This window comes from Pongo pygmaeus, chromosome 3 (genome assembly GCF_028885625.2).
Source record: "Pongo pygmaeus isolate AG05252 chromosome 3, NHGRI_mPonPyg2-v2.0_pri, whole genome shotgun sequence".
In the NCBI taxonomy this organism is placed as follows: domain Eukaryota; kingdom Metazoa; phylum Chordata; class Mammalia; order Primates; family Hominidae; genus Pongo; species Pongo pygmaeus.
Genome location: NC_072376.2, coordinates 88309178 through 88329841, shown reverse-complemented (window position 1 = coordinate 88329841; position 20664 = coordinate 88309178). Strand labels below are relative to the sequence as shown.

At 40.1% G+C, this 20664-nt stretch overlaps 1 protein-coding gene across 10 annotated transcripts in view; it reads right to left on the bottom strand.

Moving 5' to 3' along the window:
• Positions 1-20664, bottom strand: part of ART3 (ADP-ribosyltransferase 3 (inactive)) — a 68734-nt gene that overhangs the window by 9191 nt on the left and 38879 nt on the right. For 7 of the 10 annotated variants that reach the window (XM_054485984.2, XM_054485985.2, XM_054485990.2 and 4 more), the window contains exons 4-8: positions 5948-5980; positions 4649-4681; positions 3318-3347; positions 2812-2841; positions 2618-2647 (exon numbers count right to left, since the gene is read on the bottom strand). In XM_054485984.2, coding sequence (XP_054341959.1) covers positions 2618-2647; positions 2812-2841; positions 3318-3347; positions 4649-4681; positions 5948-5980 — 156 coding nt within the window. The remainder of the gene's footprint in view (positions 1-2617; positions 2648-2811; positions 2842-3317; positions 3348-4648; positions 4682-5947; positions 5981-20664) is intronic. The other 3 variants (XM_054485989.2, XM_054485992.2, XM_054485994.2) reach the window with 1 other exon arrangement.

Genomic DNA, 20664 nt, shown 5'->3' with positions numbered 1-20664 from the left:
TTGGTTTAGCTCTACCGTAATTATAGTTATTAGCTCTGTGACTTTGGGCAGACTACTTAATCCCTCCTAACTTCAGTTTCTCACTTTGCAAGAGAAATATTTACCTCTTAGGTTTGTAGTTAGTGAAGTTTAAAGAAAGACTGCATAAAAGTGCTTGGTACACTGCATGGAGCGAAAAAAGGTACTCAATAAATGAAGTCCCTTTGTTCTTGTCTAACTCATTCCTCAAACTCTCCAGGCTCCGTAATATTTTTTTTCTTTTTTGAGAGACAGGGTCTCGCTGTGTCACCCAGGCTGTGGTGGGGTACAATGACTATCATAACTCACTATGATTCTCCTGCCTACACCTCCCAAAGAGCTGGGATTATAGGTGTGAGCCACTGTGCTGGCTTTTCACAATGTTCTTAATCCTAGGAATCCTTATTGTCTCCTAACCATGTAGCTAGTCTCAGTAAATAGATTATTTACCAGGTGAAACAGTGAGCCTCTGGCTTTTTATTCCTAAGGATGAGAATAAGAACTATTTAGTAAAAAAATGCAATCAGCTTGAAAATTAATTTGACCTTATACTTGACTTCTGTAGTAGAAAACTCAGAATGCTTTGAGAAATGGCAGAAGACAAGGTAACAAAAAGAAGAGATTTAACCCACTGGAGCCTAACTGATGATAAGAACTAAGGCTAGTGACCCAGAATCTCTCCTAGGTTAAGCACCTGTTGTTCATTTTTTAAAAATTCAAAATTCAACCCAAAGACCTTGACCCAAAATTGGCATTATATGTAATATATAAAATATGCTTCCTAATTATATAATACGTTATAGATAATTTGGAAAAATACAGAAAATTATTAAAAATTAAAGTTCTCTTAAAACTGCAGATCTCGGAAATACTCTACTCATTCTTAACATTTTTGGTGTATTTCAATCATTTTACTATGCATACATATATATGCATATACATTTTTAAAAGTTAATATTATACTCTATATGCAGTTTTATATCCAATTATTTACCATTGTATTAAGAGTACTTTCTTCTATCTTTAGATGGTTTCAAAAACATGATTTTTAAGTTGCTTAGTGTTTCATAATATAGATAGTATTTTATTTAACAATATCCAACGGTTGGACACTGAGGCTGTTTCTAAATTTTTGCTACTGTCAAATAAAAATTATAGGAGGCCATTGCTTCAGACTAAGTTTCTGCAGAAGGCCTCAACAGACCAGACTAAAAATCGAAACGGAGTCAGCCATGCTAAAGTTCCACATCACCTAAACTAAGTTGTCTGACCTTCTAAGAAATCAGGAGAAAGAAATAACAGAATTTCCCAAACTGGCCATTTTAAAATTTTCAATCAGCTTGATAAATGAATTTCCCGCTGCTTCAATCCTTACATACAAAAAAGGTAGCCTGAAATAAACTGATGTTAACTAATCAGTTATTTTTCTACTGTTCTGTCTAAAAGTAACTAATATACTCTGTTTTTTGCTTCCACTTTCTTTGGCTCTTCTCTGTCTTTAAAGCCAAACTTCTGTGCTCAGCTCAATGGACACATTCTATGGAATAAAGTGTTGCCCAATTCTAGAATCTCAAATAAAGCCAATTGATCTCTTTAAATTTGTTGTAATTTTGTCTTTTGACACTACCTTAACACGGTGATAAGCATTTTTGTACACAAATCTTTGTGTTCATCTCTAATTTCCTTGGGACAAATATCCAAAAGTGTTATAACCGAGTCAAAAGGTACAAATATTTTTAAGACTAGTAATACATACTACTAAATTGCTCTCCAAAATAGTTCCAATTTATAATCTCACCAGTAATTTATGAGACTGTTCCTGTCCCGGTACCCTTGAGGACATCTGAGTAATTTTTTTTTTCCAAGATGGAGTCTCGCTCTGTCACCCAGGCTGGAGTGCAGTGGCGTGATCTCGGCTCACTGCAACCTCCACCTCCCAGGTTCGAGTGATTCTCCTGCCTCAGCCCCCCAAGCAGTTGGGACTACAGATGTGCGCCGCCATGCCTGGCTAATTTTTGTATTTTTAGTGGAGACGGGGTTTCACTGTGTTGGCCAGGCTGATCTCGTGATCTGCCCGCTTTGGCCCCCCAAAGTGCTGGGATTACAGGCGTGAGCCACCCCGCCTGGCCGTTTAAGCAATATTAAAAATAAAACAAAAACAAATACTTGAGGATGAGTTATACTTCGGAATGTACTAAATAATCAAATGGATATAGCTAATGGCATATATTAATCAGATTGCTGGAGACAGAAATAAATACAAAGAATAGTCATTTTAACTTAGAAAAAACAACACTATTTGTTATGCCCTGCCCAATACCCTAGAGGTCACAAGAATGTGGGGAATAATTAGTCACACCTTCCTCTATTTGGTGGGATGACCTAAAGATTGTTAGACAGGAGAAACAGAGCTGCTATGTCATTTTTCTAAAGAATTCTACCTGAAACCCAGGAGAGTCTCTAATATACCAAACCAGTAAGCTAAGGTGAGCTCTGCTTTCCTCCCACTTTTCTTACCACGACATTCTTCCCAGTTCCCACATGTAAAGGGAGATATATTGCAAAATGTAAGCCCCCAGAATTTATATAAATGTCTTACCATAGTCTTCAAGCTTCTGTTTTTTCTCACCTGAGTTACAAAAAGAAGCTTATCAGTTTTAACAATGGAACAAAAGAATTGGCAGTTACTATAGCTACAGCAAAATTATTTTCGTAAATATGAAAATATTCCCACCTGTAAAGGGAGGTATCTTGTAAAATGTAAGCCCCCAGAATTTATAAAAAATGTCTTACCATGGTCTTCAAGCTTCCGGTTTTTCTTACCTGAGTCACAAAAAGAAGCTCATCAGTTTTAATGAAGGAACAAAAGAATTGGCAGTTACTACAGCTACAGCAAAATTATTTGCAAGAAATATGAAAATATTCCCACCTGTAAAGGGAGGTATCTTGCAAAATGTAAGCCCCCAGAATTTTTTTTTTTTTTTTGAGATGGAGCCTCGCTCTGTTGCCAGGCTACAGTGCTGTGGCACGATCTCAGCTCACTGCAACCTCCAACTCCCTGGTTCAAGGGATTCTCCTGCCTCAGCCTCCCGAGTAGCTGGGACTACAGTACAGGCATGCGCCACCACGCCCGGCTAATTTTTGTATTTTTAGTAGAGATGGGGTTTCACTATGTTGGCCAGGATGGTCTCAATCTCCTGACCTCGTGATCTGCCCACCTCGGCCTCCCAAAGTGCTGAGATTACAGGCATGAGCCACCACACCTGGCCAAACCCCCAGAATTTATAAAAATGTCTTACTATGGTCTTCAAGCTTCTGGTTTTTCTCACCTGAGTCACAAAAAAGAAGTTCATCCATTTTAACGATGGAACAAAAGAACTGGCAGTTACTATTGCTACAGCAAAATCATTTTCAGGAAATATGACTATAAAGAACCATTTGATATGTCCAGGAAACTACGCTACTAAACTTAAGTTGTCGGTCAGAGTCTAAATGTACCTTGGCTAATGAGCTGGAACATTCTCTGCCCCCACTATTAAGAAAAGTCATTACAAATAGCTTGTCTACCAGGGATCTCAAGGAGCCGAGAAAATGTCTATGTTGAAGAATCAGCTAAAGTCCCTGGGAAGTGATCAGTAGAACCTGTGACTGCAATGGAACAATAAAAAGAAGGGCTGCTAAACAAGTCCTCAAGGCGTAAAGTGCTTCACTTCTATCAGGACAGGAAGTATCTTCCCAAACATGAAATAAATTGCATGTTTTAAAAAGGCTGGAACCTCTTCTCTTTTCAACAAAGAAAAATTTATTGTAGCCATATGAGCCAAACACATGATAAGGAACTTACATGCAAAGAAAGGATTTGGGCCATATATCCTTAAGTGGAAACTTTAAGAGCATCTAATCACCTACATATTTTAGTTAAATCATATTAAACATCAAGCATCCGCATATTTGAGAGATCCAAATATGCTGAGTTTTGTATTTTCGTCTGAGTATTTGGAGTCACACAGGTTCATTTTAATGACTGAATACAGAGCTATACCTAAGAAGCCCCCAGAACTGGTCAAGAATGACTCCAGCTCTTCATTCTCACCACCCGTATTCCCCAGAAAGTTTCCATATTGTTCAGATCTCCACAAAGCCAATTCTCTCATTTGAGGAAGGTATATTTCCCTAAAATAGGTTCTTTATTTTTTTCCTCTCATATAGGCCAAGTCACTGCTTTATATCTGCAAATTTTTTTCAGCTAAGAAATACATTTGCTAAACAAGAAAGAGCTATTAAACATCCAGGTAAGGATTATTATTATTAACTTTGGAGAGAGTTTCACCCTGTCACCCAGGCTGGAATACAGTGGGTGCAATCTTGGCTCACTGCAACCTCTGCCTCCCAGACTGAAGTGATCCTCCCGCCTCAGCCTCCCAAGTAGCTGGGACTACAGGTGCACACCACCATGCCTGGCTAAGTTTTGTATATTTTGTAGAGATGGGGTTCTGCCATGTTGCCCAGGCTGGTCTCAAACTCCTAGGCTCAAGTGATCCACTCACCTCGGCCTTCCAAAGTGCTGGGATTACAGGCGTGAGCCACCATGCCCAACCAAGATTATTTTTAAAAATTAGAGCATACTCACCAGGGTTGTAGACATAGATGGGTTGAAAATATTCTGAAATACAGACATGTTTTCATCACATGGTACTATGCTCAGATGTGAATGTCAGGTTCAGTCTATTTTTAAATGTTCATTAATAATAAAGATTGAGTTGGCTTCTATTTAAGAAACATAAAAATATGGTTACTATAAGAGATATAAAATTTCAATTAAAAGACAAATGGATGTGGATTCACTTTTTTTTTTTTTTTGAGACAGAGTCTTGCTTTGTCGCCCAGGCTGGAGTGCAGTGGCATGATCCCGGTTCACTGCAACCTCTCCCTCCCAGGTTCAAGCAATTCTGCTTCAGCCGCCCAAGTAGCTAGGATTACAGGCGCCTGCCACCACATCTGGCTAATTTTTGTATTTTTAGTAGAGCCAGTTTCACATGTTGCCCAGGCTGGTCTCAAACTCCTGACCTCAAGCAATCCACCCTCCTCAGCCTCCAGATGTAGATTCATTTAAGTTACATGAAAAAAAAAATTCACAGGAAAGCTAGCCAGGAATACAGCTAGAAACAGACCCTTGTTTTTGAACTTTTTTTCTCTCTCTTCTGATACCTTTGGTATGTTTTTAAAGTTTTTAATGAGGAAATCTTCAAAAGGATCCACCCAGAGCGTGTCTTAATCCAAAGGCATTTTTTGGTATCTTTAATTCAAATTTATTAGACCTATTTGATAATGCTGTTCCTTAATAGTCTTAGAATTTTCTGTCTGCCTTCCCAAATCTTTCCCATAGTCCTCTAAGAGATTTTTTTTTGGTCACATCCTCTTATTTTTCCCCGAGGAAGTTAAAATTGACCGCATTACCCTTCTGTCATCCCGTTCTCCTCCTTCCTTGACCTATATTCATGCCATTCCTTCATCGGTCTCCCAAATGTTAGTTCCTAAGATAACAAAATATAGGAATAGGAGCTAGCTCTTTGCATGGGAGTCAAGTGGGAAATGGCTGAAGATGTAGGGGAATTAAGGAGGCCTTAACCTCCTGTAAGGTCAGGCTCAGATGACAGTGGCGTGTTCCCTTCATGCCCAGGCCAATGCAGTGTCTGAGAGAAGAGCCGCAGGCAAGTCTGGGGGTGGGGATGAGGGTGGCAGTGGGGACTGGCAGCAAAGGCTCCTAGGCTCTCCACCTGAAAAGGTACTAGCAGTAGCACAATTTAGCCTTGAGAAAATGATGTTTGACAGAATGACAATACAGTGGTGAGGTGGCTCTGACCCATACCTATGAGAAGTAACTGATAAAATTCCTATTATAGGGATAAGACTTTAAAGCGTATCTTACCTAGGTTCTCAATACAGTTTTCGGTTTTTAGTCCTGAAACACAAAGATAAAGCTTTATTAGTTAGACATAATCTACCCTAGTAAATATTTCAATTAATCTATGGCTATTGGTAACCTAATCTGTCAGCTCCTGGTTTATCAGACTCATAATTAGTAACATGAAAATTGCAGGCTGGGCATGGTGGCTCATGCCTGTAACCCCAGCATTTCGAAAGGCTGATGCGGGAGGATCGCTTCAGCCCAGGAGTTCGAGACCAGCCTGGGCAACATAAGGAGACCCCATTTCTACAAAATTTTTTTTTAAAAAATTAGCTAGGCATGGTGGCACACACCTGTAGTCCCAGCTACTCAGGAGGGCCAGGTGGGAGGCTCCCTTGAGCCCAGGACGTTGAAGCTGCAGTGAGCTGTGATCACACTACTACACTCCAGCCTGGGCGACAGAGTGAGACCCTATCTCAATTATTTAAAAAAATTGCAGAACAAGTATATTTTAGTATTTATAGTACAGCCACCAAACAGCCATATGACCTTTGACAAAACACCTAAGCTTTCTGGAATTCAGTTTTCTTATCTGTATCTTTTACTAGGAGACTGCTTCAAATGACTTTCAAGGACCCATCCAGGGCTAATACCTTATCATTCTATTCTATAATTAGTCTGCAAAATTTAGGAGAAAATTTACCTGTCCAATTAATCCTCTCTTCAGATACTAAACATCCTCAACAGCAAACCTATCCCTCTACTACAACAATTCCTATCCTTTGAAGAAAAAGAATCTCAATCAGACCTTCAACATCCTTTAATATTTGAACAAAGATCCTTCGCATTCATATAAAGAAAACGGGTTGGTATGCCCCAGAATATTCATTTGTATATGAGGAAATCCACAATATTTGGAGAACAGAACGTGGCATCTGACAGTACTTTTTGAAAGGCCCTAGATGCTCTCACTGGTGATGCCCTAGAAAAAGTTGTCAGCGCTGCAGTGATTCCCCTGAGACTTGACAGAAAAGGTAATCTAGCAGCCAACAGCAGTGAGGTAAGAAGGTTAGTGAGAAAGCGTACAGATTTGGTGCAGTATGAGCCATATGGAAGGCCTACCAGAATGCACAACAAAGGTCCAGATGCCTCGTGGTCTCTACTTCATACCTGATGAACACACTAATCTAATCTGGAAGTTCAGCTACCTGAAGAGGAGCCTCTTTACCTACAATAGGAGAATCCCTAGAGAGGCCTGGCTCCTAAAAAAGATATATACTTCTATAATCTGCTCTCAAGTCCTGCTCCATTTGTTGTGAGTGTCTGAACCAAAAACCCAGGTGATTTGGTCCACTTTCTACTGGTCCAGGAAATAACAGATACGTTAGAATCTGGACAGTGCCCTGAGGCTAAACTCAGGCATTTGACTAGACTAGAAATTTAAAAATTGGTTCTAGAGATTATTACAAAATGTTGTCTCAGGGTGTGGTGGCTCACACCTGTAATCTCAGCACTTTGGGAGACCAAGGCGGGTGAATCACCTGAGGTCAGGAGTTAGAGACCAGCCTGGCCAACATGGTGAAACTCCGTCTCCACTAAAAATACAAAAATTAGTCCAGCGTGGTGGTGCGTGCCTATAATCCCAGCTACTTGGGAGGCTGAGGCCGGAGAATCACTTGAACACGGGAGGCAGAGGTTGCAGTGAGCCAAGATGGCACCATTGCACTCCAGCCTGGGCGACAAGAGCAAAACTCTGTTTCAAAAAAAAAAAAAAAAAAAAAAATGTTGTCTCAGCAGGAGATGAGTGAGTACAAGCCTCATCCAGAGGGCATATTTGAAGGTAAGGTGAAGGTGAGGGGAATTGTGGATGTAAGTTGAAAGATGCAGCCTGGGGACCAGGCACCAGGGGGATTTTAAAAGGCTTTGTCTTTTGTCTGTAGCACAAGTTAGAGCATGTTTCTCAAAGTGTAGTTTTCCAGCCACATACTTCAGAATCACCGGGGTGCTTATTAAAAAGGCAAATTCCAGGACCATAGCCAGGACTATTATTGCTACATACTTTCTAGAGGGGGATGCCTTGTGATCTGCATTTTAAATAAGCACTCCAAGTGATTTTTATGCACAAAATTTTTGAAGGCCTCCTGCATAGAAAAGAATGGGTATATTTATTTATTATTATTTTTTCTTTTTTAGATGGAGTCTCGCTCTGTCACCCAGGCTGGAGTGCAGTGGCGTGATCTCGGCTCACTGCAACCTCCGCCTCCTGGGTTCAAGCAATTCTCCTGCCTCAGCCTCCTAAGTAGCTGAAATTACAGGCACCCACCACCACGCCCAGCTAATTTTTGTATTTTTAATAGAGGCACGGTTTTACCATGTTGGCGAGGCTGGTCTTGAACTCCTGACCTCAGATGATCCACCTGCCTCATCCTCCTAAAGTGCTGGGATTACAAGCGTGAGCCACTGTACTGGCCTCTTTAATGTTTAACACAGAGTCATTTTGTTAAGATTGCATTTCTCCTCCCTATTTAAACTCTAGATTTAATCTTCTGCTTAGCATTTTCAATAGCAGTAATTAAACTATTTTGAGTTTCTAAAGAAATAGCAGGGTTAAAAATGGATAAGAGAATTGGTCCAGAAATAAAAGGAGAGGCATAAATATATAACGAATGAAAAAGGAAACCTAACAACAGATTCAGCAGATGTAAAAAGATATGAAAATATTATGAACAGCTTTATGCCTACTAATTTAAAATACAAAGGCAAATGGACAAATTCCTAGAAAAATTTAACTTACCAACCCTTAAGTAGTTTAAAATTTTTCCAGAAAGAATATACCAAGATAATTCAATTTTTATAGACAGAGTACCAGAGACAAGGGAGTGGCACAAACAGAGAACCCTAGAGATCTGCAAAGGGTTTCCCTCAAGTATTCAGTGGAGTGCTGATCAGATTATACGTGTGAGAAAACTACCGAAGGCCAGAGAAAGAACCCACAAGGTCAAGAGTAGTGTCTATTCCCATCAACCAGGCTGGAAAACCTTATAATTCACAGGCATTAGGTAGAGTATGGAGAAGGGTACAGCCTCAGCAGTGAGAAATAATGAGCCCTAGATGAAAGTGTCTCTGGTTCTGCCTAGAAAATCTGAAGAATAAGCCCCAAAACAATCAAACTGTTCTAAAGTAAATTAACTATGTACCAGAACAAAGCTCAAGAAAATAAAATTACCATGCACACAACAAGGTAAAATTCACAACATCTGGCACCCAATCAAAAACTACCAGCAAAGAAACAGGAAAATACAGTTCATCATGATAAGAGAACTCAATCTAACGAAACTAACCCAGAGCTGACACAAATGTTAGTATTATCAGAAAAGTAAATTAAAGTAGTCATTACAACTGTATTCCATGTGTCCAAAAAATAGATTAAAGGTGTTGTCTTACCTCCAGCTGCCACACAAAATACCACAGACTGGATGGCTTAAACAACAGATTTTTATTTCTCATAATTTCAGAGCTGGGAAATCCAAGAGCAAGGTACTGGCAGATTCAATTTCTGGTAAAGGCTTTCTTCTTGGCTTGCAGATAGCCACCTTCTCACTATATCCTCATATGTCAGAGAAAGAACAAAGCTATGGTCTCCTTTCCTCTTCTTATAAGGACACTAGCCCCATCATGGGTACTCCCAACCCTCATGACCTAATCTAAACCTAATTACTTCTTAAAGGCCCTACCTCCACATACCATCACAGTGAGGATTAGGGCTTCAACATATGAATTTTGGGGGGGATATATTCAGTAGCGTGTCAGTACTACTAACAGGTGTTAAGTAGAGACGTGGAAGATATAAAAAGACCCAAATTGAATTTCTAGAGACAAAAATTCTGAGATGAAAAATACACTAGATAGAATTACTGACAAACTAGACACTGCAGAAAAAAAGATTAGCAAACTTGACATATTGTGGTATGCAGAATAATACCCTTCTTAAAGAGGTCTACATCCTATCCCCAGAACCTGTGAATATGTTATTTTATATGGCAAAAGAGAACTACGGTTGCAGATGCAAATAATATTGCTAATTAGCTGGCCTTCAGGTGGGGCAATTATCTTGGCTTTTCCAGGTGAGCTCAATCTAATAACGTAAATTCTTAAAAGTGGAAAAAACAAAAAGTAGAAGAGAGGATCAGAGAGATGCGAGGTGCAGAGGACTCAACATGCTGTTTCTTTCTTTTTTGAGATGGGGTCTCAGGGTCTCCCTCTGTCACTTAGGCTGGAGTGCACAGTGATGTGGTCATGGCTCACTGCAACATCAACTCTTGGGCTCAAGCAATCCTCCCATCTCGGCCCACCACAGGCAGCTGGAACCACAGATGCATGCCACCATGCCCGTATACTTTTTTTATTTTATTTTTTGTAGAGACAGGGTCTTGCTATGTTGCCCAGGCTGGTCTCAAACTCCTGAGCCCAAGTGATCCTCCTGCCTCAGCATCCCAAAGTGCTGAGATTACAGGCATAAGCCACCACACCTGGCCATCAACATGCTGTTTCTGACTGAAGATGGATGAAGGAGGCCACAAACCAAGGAATGCAGGTAACCCCTGGAAGCTGGAAAAAGCAAGAAAACAGATTCTTGCCTAAGCTCCCGGGAAGGAATGCAGCCCTACCACCACCTTAATTTCAGCTCAGCAAGACTTACGTCAGGCTTCTGAAATACAGAATTGTATGATAATAAATCTAGATGTGTTGTTTTAAACCATTAAATTTGTGGTAATTTGTTATGGCAGCAATGAAGTACTGAAATATACAAAACAATAGAAAACATCTAAAAATGAAACAGAAAAATACTAATAACAAGAAACATTAGAGTTTCACTGAGCTGGGGACAACCTCAAGCAGTTTAATATACATATAAACAGAATCCCTAAAGGAAGAAGAGAGGGGTGAAAAAATATTTGTACAAACAGTAGTCACAACTTTCCAAATGTGATAAAAACTATGAACCTACAAATCCATAAAGTTCAATGAACTCCAAGCACAAGATACATGAAAAAAATGACACTAAGTTACATCATAATCAAATTGGTCCAAATAAGTATGATAAACACAAAGTCTTAAAAGCAGCCGGTGGGGAGAAGGGGAGCTAAATAAAGAGGAACAGAAATGAGGAGCACAATAGATATTTTTTTCAGAAGCAATTTAAGTAAAACAACAGGGGAACAGTAAATTTGTAAACTACTAAAAGAAAAAAAAAAAAGCTCAATCTAGAATTCTATACCCAGTGAAAATAGCTTTCAAAACTGAAGGTGAAATACTTTTCACACATACAACACTTAAAGGTAAATCTGACAAAAGATGGAAAAGACTTATACACGGAACACTATTTGGATACAGCTGACAGAAATTAAGACCTAAATAAATGGACATTTTATGCTGTGTTCATGAGTTGGAAAAGTATTTTTTTTTAAACTCTTCTCATATTGATCTATAAATGCAAGGCAAGCTTAATCAAAATCCAAGCAGAAATTGTAGAAATTGACAAGGTGGTTCTAAAATTCACATGGAAGCATAAAGAACATATAATCACCAAAACAACTTTGCAAGAAAAGAATACGATGAACACTACCTGGTTTTGAGGTTTATTATATAGCTATAGTGATCAATATATGATACTGGGATAAAGATAAATCTCTGGGCGCAGTGGCTCACACCTATAATCCCAGCACTTTGGGAGGCTGAGGCAGGTGGATCACTTCAGGTCAGGAGTTCAAGGCCAGCCTGGCCAACATGGTGAAACCCTGTCTCTACTAAAAGTACAAAAAATTAGCTGGGCATGGTGGCACATGCCTGAAGTCCCAGCTACTTGGGAGACTGAGACAGGAGAATTGGTTGAACCTGGGAAGCAGAGGTTGCAGTGAGCCAAAATTGCGCCACTGCACTCCAGCCTGGGTGACAGAGTGAGACTCTGTCTCAAAAAAAAAAAAAAAAGCTACAAATTGGGAGAAAATATTTGCAAATCACATATCAAACAAAAACCTCGTACCTACAATACATAAATAATTCTCAAAAGATAAGAAAACAACCTCATTAAAAATGGACAAAAATCTTTGAGCAGATGTTTCAGTAAATATATACAAATGGCAAATAAGTATGTGAAAAGATGCTCAACATTATTACTCATTAGGAACATGCAAATTAAAACCACAATAAAATAACACCACATATCTATTTAGAACTGTTAAAAAGACATCTATCAAGTGTTGGCAAGAATGTGGTATAGCTGGAACTTTTATACACTCCTGGTGAGAATGTAAAATGGTACAGGTACTCTGGAAAACCATTTGGCAGCTTCTTTCAAAGCTACACATATACCTATCATATAATCCAGCCAATGCATTCCTAGGCATTTACTCAAGTGTAATGAAAGCATATGTCCATACAAAGACTTGTACATAAATGTTCATAGAAGTTTTATTTGTAATAGCCAAGGACTGGAAACAACCCACGTACTCATCAACAGGCGAATAGACAAGTAAACTGTGTTATATCCACTATTCTACAACAGCATAAACTATTGATACATGCAACAACACAGATGAATCTCAAAACAATTATGCCGAGTGAAAGAAGCCAAGCAAAAAAGAGAACATACTGCATGATAAGATTTGAATGAAACTCTAGACAGTGCCAACTAATCTGTAGTGACAGAAAGTACATTAGTAGATGCCTGGGGGGACTGGGAAACAGGGAAACGGAGGAGAAAGGAATTGCAAAGAGGCATGAAACTTTTGTAAGCAACAAATATAAAATGCTCATTGTCTTTATTGTAGTGATGATTTCATTGGCATATACATATATCAAAACTTACTAAATTTTACTTTATGTGCAGTTTATTGCACATCAATTACAACTCAGTAAAGCTATTAAATTTTTTTTTCTTAATTATGAGGATGGGATGAACAGGACAGGACTAGGTTTTGGATCTGGTCTCTAGCTCTCTACCAAAAGAAGCCCTCCACATCCCTGACTTGTTAAATATTGGAGATTACATGGCTGTCATGTTAGCAGAGAAATCTACAGTTAGAAACATTAGACGCAGTCTGGACAAGAGTAAATAAAGCCCTCCCACAAGTTCCCTATCTCTTTCAGATCCAAAGAAATTACAAATGTCAATGACTATACTCACAGCTGATTAGAATCTCTGGCAACAAGACTACATCAGAATTTGTAGGTCACAAGGACTTCCTCTTTCTGCAGGGCTGCTACTGCTAGCCCTGTTAACTGGGCCTAATTGAGACAGACCGTCTTATCGAAGGAAAAGTCATGATTCACTAAACCAGTATCTTATTATGCAATACGTTCTCTCTGAACTAAATTCCCATAAGGCTGGACAAACTCTCAAAAGCTCCACTGTCATATGGAAATCTTACCTCCAATAAAGGGCCAAACCTGGCTCCTAAAACCTAATCCACTTTCACAAACATGTGGCTGACCTGCCATTAGATCTGTGGTTTTTCTAAACAGTGGCTGAGGTGTTCACAGGGCTACCAAAGAATATTTTTATTTATTTATTTATTTATTTTAAGATGGAGTTTCACTCTTGCTGCCCAGGCGGGAGTGCAATGGCGTAATCTCAGCTCACTGCAACCTCTGCCTCCCAGGTTCAAGTGATTCTCCTGCCTCAGCCTCCCGAGTAGCTGGGACTACAGGTGCCCACCACCATACCTGGCTAATTTTTGTATTTTTAGTAGAGACAGGGTTTCACCATGTTGGCCAGGCTGGTCTCGAACTCCTGACCCCGTGATCCACCCGCCTCGGCCTCCCAAAGTGCTGGGATTACAGACGTGAGCCACCGCACCCGGCCTTCAAAGAATATTTTTAAATTTCAAGAAAAACACAGCCAGGCTTGATGTCTGTCAGACACCGTGTGAACCACTAGCTTGAGGTAGAACTCAGTTTTAAAGTTACATATTATATCATGTTACAAACTGTTTGATGACATATGTCTGTTCTCCCACTGCTATAAAGAAATATCTGAGACTGGGTAATTTATAAAGAAAAGAGTTTTGATTGGCTCATGATTCGGCAGGCTGTACAGGAAGCATGGCAGGGGAGGCCTCAGGAAACTTACACTCATGGCAGAAGGTGAAGGGGAAGCAGGCTCGTCTTACATGGCCAGAGCAAGAGGAAGAGGGAGACGGGGAAGATGCTACACACTTTTAAACAACCAGATGTTGTGAGAACTCTATCATGAGAACAGCACAAGGGGGATGGTGCTAAATAATTAGAAACTGCCCCCATGATCCAATCACCTCCTTCCAGGCCCCACCTCCAACATTGGAGATTACAATTGAACATGAGATTTGAGTAGGAACACAGATCTAAACCATATCATTTGCAAAGCTAGGTCTTTTTAGCAATTGTTGTCACAAAAAGCAAGTATATGTGAAAATCAGTGTGGAACAGGAAATGAGATAGTACACAATCTGATTCCAGGGTCTGAGAAGCTGTGAATGTCCGAAAAGCAAACAAATCCCATTAGCAAGTAATTATTGTTAAGAATAAAATAATAATACTTTTAAAAAGTATGTGCTGTTTTTTCAAATGTTTACTACGGTGTTAAGATATAAATATTTATTGATTTGGGGTATTGATAAATGCCACATTGATTTTCACATATACTTGGTTTCATTATAACAATTGCTAAAAAGATCCAGCTTTGCAAATTTATGATGTCATCAAACAGAAGGTACTATGATATAACATGTAACTTTTAAACTGAGTTCCACCTCAGCTAGTAGTTCACCCAGTGTCTGACAAATATCAAGTATGGCAGTGTCTGTTGCGAAATTTAAAAATATTCCTTGGCAGCCTGGTGAATTTGCTATAGCATTCAGGGACACTTCAGCCACTGTTTAGAAGTACGAATTTCTTGTGGTATTGGATATGTCACTTCCTATTAGGCCTAGCGACATGGATCTTATTGATGTCTCAATCCTAGACAATCCCAGACAACAGTACAGAAACTTTGCTACACCCAGGAAATGCTAAAGAAAGGTGCCAGTCAGAACCAATAGAGATACTTAACATGTAATGAGCACACCAAGGGCTGGGGGTAGATTTATAACAAATAAATCTGGATAGTCCTGTAGGCTCACCTTCTTTCCCCCTTTTGATGGCTTAGCAGAGAGCTGGCTCAACAGGTCTCAGTAAACTCTACAAAATACTACTACTAGCCACCAGAGTCTAGAGGCTCCTCCTTTCTCTCAAGGCTACTTTCCAGCCAGGCAACAATATTCCCTGGCCCTCTTACTGTATAAATTATGTACAGCATTACACAGGCTCGCCCCTCTCTATGGAAACATTGACCAAAATGCCAGATAATCTCTGCCTACTCTGTTCAGTAAAAAAAATGAGAGTTCAGGGGATGATATGTGCCCTACTATTTCTCTGCGTATAAATTTTCTTCCTATAAACCTGATATATTTGCACTGTAGGGTGCAGGGAGCCCCAAAGCCATGGCTTCCTACCAGGTATTTATAATTCATTCACCGTCCTACCAACTGAGGTATAATTTTCCCGTGGAGTAATTTTTTTAAGAGATGGGTGTCTCACTATGTTGCCCAGGCTGCACTTGAATTCCTCGGGTCAAGGGATCCTCTTGCCTCAGCCTCCCCAATAGTTGGGTCTACGGGCACACACCACTGCACCCAGCCCCAGTGGAGTAATTTTTAATGATAATGGATGTAGCTTGATTATACAGCTAACATTTCAACTTTATCACATTTTCTAGAAAAATAGCATAAAAGATAGTCAACCTGGGCTAATCTTCTATTGAGGAAGGAGAAGGGTTTCTGTTAACTCCTTTTCTCAGAGTTCACTCACATCAGCTTGGATTAATACCAAGATTAATGCCTATGACCACCAGGAACTATATTATCTAAAGAGATGTTGATATTCTCTCTACTTCCTAACGAACAAAGTTTTCAGCTAACTAGTTTTTGAAAAACTCACAATATATTTTTATCTTGGAAATCACAGGCAAGTTTAAAACATTGTCGGACTGTGTTTAGCACACTAAACTTAATGCAGTAAAAATTTTTTTACCCCTTTTAGAAATATTGTCTTTTTTTAATCCAAAGGCTCAGTTATATCCAGTCACAATGGAACAAGATTCTGACTATATCGTCCTTAGCTAGGGCTCTTAAAACACTTAGCCATTGTTCTTCACACTGTTTCAAACTGCCTGTCTTTAAAGGTTACTCCAGGGAGTTTTTGATCCTGACTTCCCATCTCTAGATGGCGGCAGAGGACTCCAGCCCAGGGTTAAATCAACACACTCAAGTACAATGACTGACTGTCATAGCTCCCTAAACACGTGGTACATGTGCGCCTCCACAATGACCTGCACTTCTCCATGCGGGTCTGAACTCTGGCGCTTTCAGAATCAATCCAATAGAACCTCTTTGGTTCTTTCATAATCTCACTCACAAACATGGAGTCTGTGGGCTCCATTGCCCACCTCAGCCCATCAACCAGACCCCTGTGCTAAATTTAGGTTGTAGCCACTGCAGCCAGGGCTTTGATATAACTAACTGTTCCACAAACGGCATCTGGCCAAAGGCATCAAAAGCACCAAAAGCAGTATCATTTCTGTCAGCCCAGCTGCAGCCGGGTTTTTGGCTGCGCTATGCTGGTAAAGTTTCACAAGATTGGTGTAGGGAGGGAGGGAGACCCTGGTTTGTAGTGTTTTCTGATTTCCATGATATAACTCTAAAGTACGGCCAATTTCAGGCTACTGTCATGTAGAGGGAACAGGAAAGAAGACATGCATACCCACAATCAGTTCCCATGAGCTCGTCTAAACTGGCCCCAGCTGGCTTGGTTTTGGGTCAGGTCCAATGAATGGTTGGTGAGAATGAGCACTTTTCCTTTTTTGAAAAATGAATTTTATTGTGTATATTTAAGGTTTACATGATATCATGAAATACATATGGATAGTAAAACGGTTACTATAGTGAAGCAAATTAACATAGCTATCATCTCACATATTTTTGTATATGTAACAAGAGAGCTAAAATCCACTTATTTAAGTAAAATACAATTTTATTGACTTTAGTCCTCATGTTTCACATTAGATCTCTAAATCTGTTCATCCTACCTCTCTGCTATTTGGTATCCTTTGATCTACATCTCTTCAGTTCCTCTCCCCACACCTGTGGTAACTACTGTTTCGTTCTCTCTCGTTTTTGATCTCATATATATTCCACATATAACTGAGATGATGCAATAGCTTTCTGTGTCTGGCTTATTTCACTTAGCCTAATGCCCTCCTCCAGGTCCATCCATGTTGTAGCAAATGGCAGAATCTCTCTCTTTTTTTAAGGCTGAATAATACCCTATTGTATATATACCACATTTTCCTTATCCCTTTGTCTGTTGGTGGACATTTAGGTTGTTTCTATATCTTGGTTACCATGAAGAATGCTGCAGTGAACATGGGAGTGCAGATATCTTTATGAGATGGTGATTTCAACTCTTTGGGGTGTATACCCAAGAGAGGGATTACTGGGTCATATGGTAGTTCTATTTTTCTGGGGGGAGGGGGTGGGGGGGCTCTTGTTGCCCAGGCTGGAGTGCAGTTGTGCGGTCTCAGTTCACTGCAACCTCCTCTTCCTGGGTTCAAGCAATTCTCCTGTCTCAGCCTCCTGAGTAGCTGAGATTACAGGCATGTGGCACCACACCTGGCTAATTTTTGTATTTTTAGTAGAGATGGTGTTTCACCATGTTGGCCAATCTGATCTCGAACTCCTGACCTCAGGTGATCTGCCCGCCTCAGCCTCCCAAAGTGCTGGGATTACAGGCGTGAGCCACTGTGCCTGACCAGTAGTTCTATTTTTATTTCTATTTAAAGATAGAAACCTCCATACTGTTTTCCATAATGGCTGCACCAATCTACCTTCCTACCAACAGTGTTCTAGGGTTCCCTTTTCTCCAAACCCTAGCCAGCATTTCTCATCTCATCTTTTGTCTTTTTTCCCCTATCTTTTTGATAAGCACTTTTCCTTTCAACACAAATTTACTCATTTCAGCTTTCATCTGCTCCTTCAAGAATCGTCCTTCTCAGGTGCAACTCAGATGCAGGACTAGGGTGAGGCAAATAAGGTGCCTAGAGAAAATTTAAGGAGGCACTCTCAGCAATATACAAGTGCAGGTACAGCCCTAAGAGTGAGGACTTCCTTAAGATTTTCACCCTAGGCACCTCAATAGCCCCACAGCTTCTGCCATCCAATCATAAGTGGATCTGTCCCTACCCAGATATCAATGTCTCATTAGCACTTCCCTACCACCCAGCCTTTTTTTATCTCATAGTACCTTGGCTACATTTAGTCAAGATCTAAAAGTCTATCCCACTTTGAGGCCTACTGCACGCATTACTCTACTTGACCCAGCAGCGATGGTTTTTGGTTCAGTTAGGCAATCACACCTTCAAGACCCAAAAAGGCCAACCCCTCACCAGTTTACTCAGTTTTGCAGAAGAATATACGGCAGTGAATAGAACATACTGTCTAGCAGCAGAGCAGCTTGTTCCTTTAATGCAAGTCTTCACAGGAGTCCAGGGCTGTTCTTTTGCCTCCAAATTACAGCTCAGGTTCAAGGAAACAAGATTACACAGGTGGGTGTAGAAGCCTCTCTAGCTTAGTAGCCTCATGCTACATATAAAATACAATATATTTTGAACCTACGCAGGATTGGTACGAGAGTACTGCTCTCCTTCCAGGACTCAACAAGAAGAACACCTGGGTATGTCACACCACACTCAGGAAAGCCCAAAGCTATGGCTTCTCCTCAAGTATTTATAGTTCATTCACAATCCTCCCAGCTCAGATGCACTTTACCAATCAAGGGTTATGTTTACCACAGGCAATGTTGTAAGGTCACACAGCTGTCATTCCACCTTTCATAGATTGCAGAGAAAGAGTGCTGGAAGATCACCAGGAGGCCATTTTCATAGGAGACAGGAGAAGGAGTTTACTAACCCTTTGCTCACACACACTAAGGCACAACACCATGAAATTTCAGAATGTTGGGAATAAAGAAAACAACCTAAAACCTTCCAGATTTTTGTTTTTAAAAAGTCTCATTCAAAGTTTTAGTAATTAGAATGGCTTCATGCCTTTCAACAACAGCTACAGAACCTAGAAGTCACTGGAGGAATATCTTCAAAATTCCAAGGAAAAATAGTTTCTAAAATAGAAATGCAAATCTACATAAACTATTAATCAAGCTTAAAGGTAGATCTCTCAGAGATGCAGAGACTTAGAAAATTTTCCTTAGTGGACCATTTCTCAGAAACTTCTGCAGAACCCCCATCCCCACCACACCAAACAAAGGAGTAATCCAAGAAAGAGTTGCAAATCCAAGAAATAGGAGATCTCTCATAGGGAAGAAGCAGTATCTCAGAATGGTAATGAGGAGAGATTTCAGGATGTTCAGCAGGCCTAAAGAGCTTATCATGGAGCAGTATGATGAGGGAATTATCCAGGGGAAAGAAGAAATTTATATTTCTGTCAAAGGATTTGGAGGTGAATTACTGATGGGATATTAAAAAAACTAAGGAAACAAACAAAAAAATCATAGAATAACCCTGGGGTAAAAGAGGGATTTAAGCACAGAAAAACCACTCTAACTCAGCTATGACCTGTCTTTACTATGCTGGGAGAATGGGAAGGGGGAAATGGACATACATTGGGAAGGAGGGTGTTGGCTTTCAGAAACTTTTGGTTTACTGATCTAACAGCCATTTCTAATTCCCTTTTCCTTTGTCTCCCCCACACACTATATTCCCTTGGCTGGAGAAAGGCTTCTCTGGTAGCTATGGGTGACCAAGAAACTGTTCAAGTCAATGACCTGTAATCAGGAGTTTAGTAAGGGTTTCTGGGAAAGCTTTTACTTTCCTTATTGAACAAGTAGATTTGGCTGTCATCTCCTTTCCTTTCTTTTTGTCTTGGACATGGATTGATGCCTAGAGCTGCAACAGTCACAAGTGCAAACATGAATCCACAAACAAAACATGGTAAGGATGGTGGAACAGAAAGAAAGAGCATGAGTGACTGATGACATAGATGAGCCACTGCACTGACTCTGAACAGCCTGCCTCTAAGACTTATTAAATGAAAGTTCAGTCAGGTTTTCTGTAACTTACAGCTGAACGCATAAAAAATTCTTAACTAACACACGGTAGATGAGGGTTACATACTCGTTCTCTATAGTAGGAAGTCAATACATGATGTCTAAAGATTTAAAAACCAAGAAATAACATGTTGAAGCATGTTATTTACTTGGAAACATGACAGTAAGCACCTGAATAGCTAAAAGAATGAAAACTGGATGCCACTGAGGAGTGGAAATTGAGGAAAGGTGGGGCTGGCGACTGCTATTTTTCTTTTTCTTCTTTTTTGAGACAGGGTCTTTCTCTGTTGCAAGGCTGGAGTGCAGTGGTGTGATTACAGCTCACTACAGCCTCGGCCTCTTGGGCTCAAGCAATCCTCCCACTTCAGCCTCCCATGTAGCTGGGACCACAGGCATGTGCCACCATGCCTGGCTACTTTTTAATTTATTTTTATTTTTGTAGAGATGGTGGTCTCCCTAGGTCGCCCAGGCTGCACTATTTATTTATTGTAAGCCTTATAGTAGGGTCTCTCAACATCAGCACTACCAACATTTTGGGCCATATA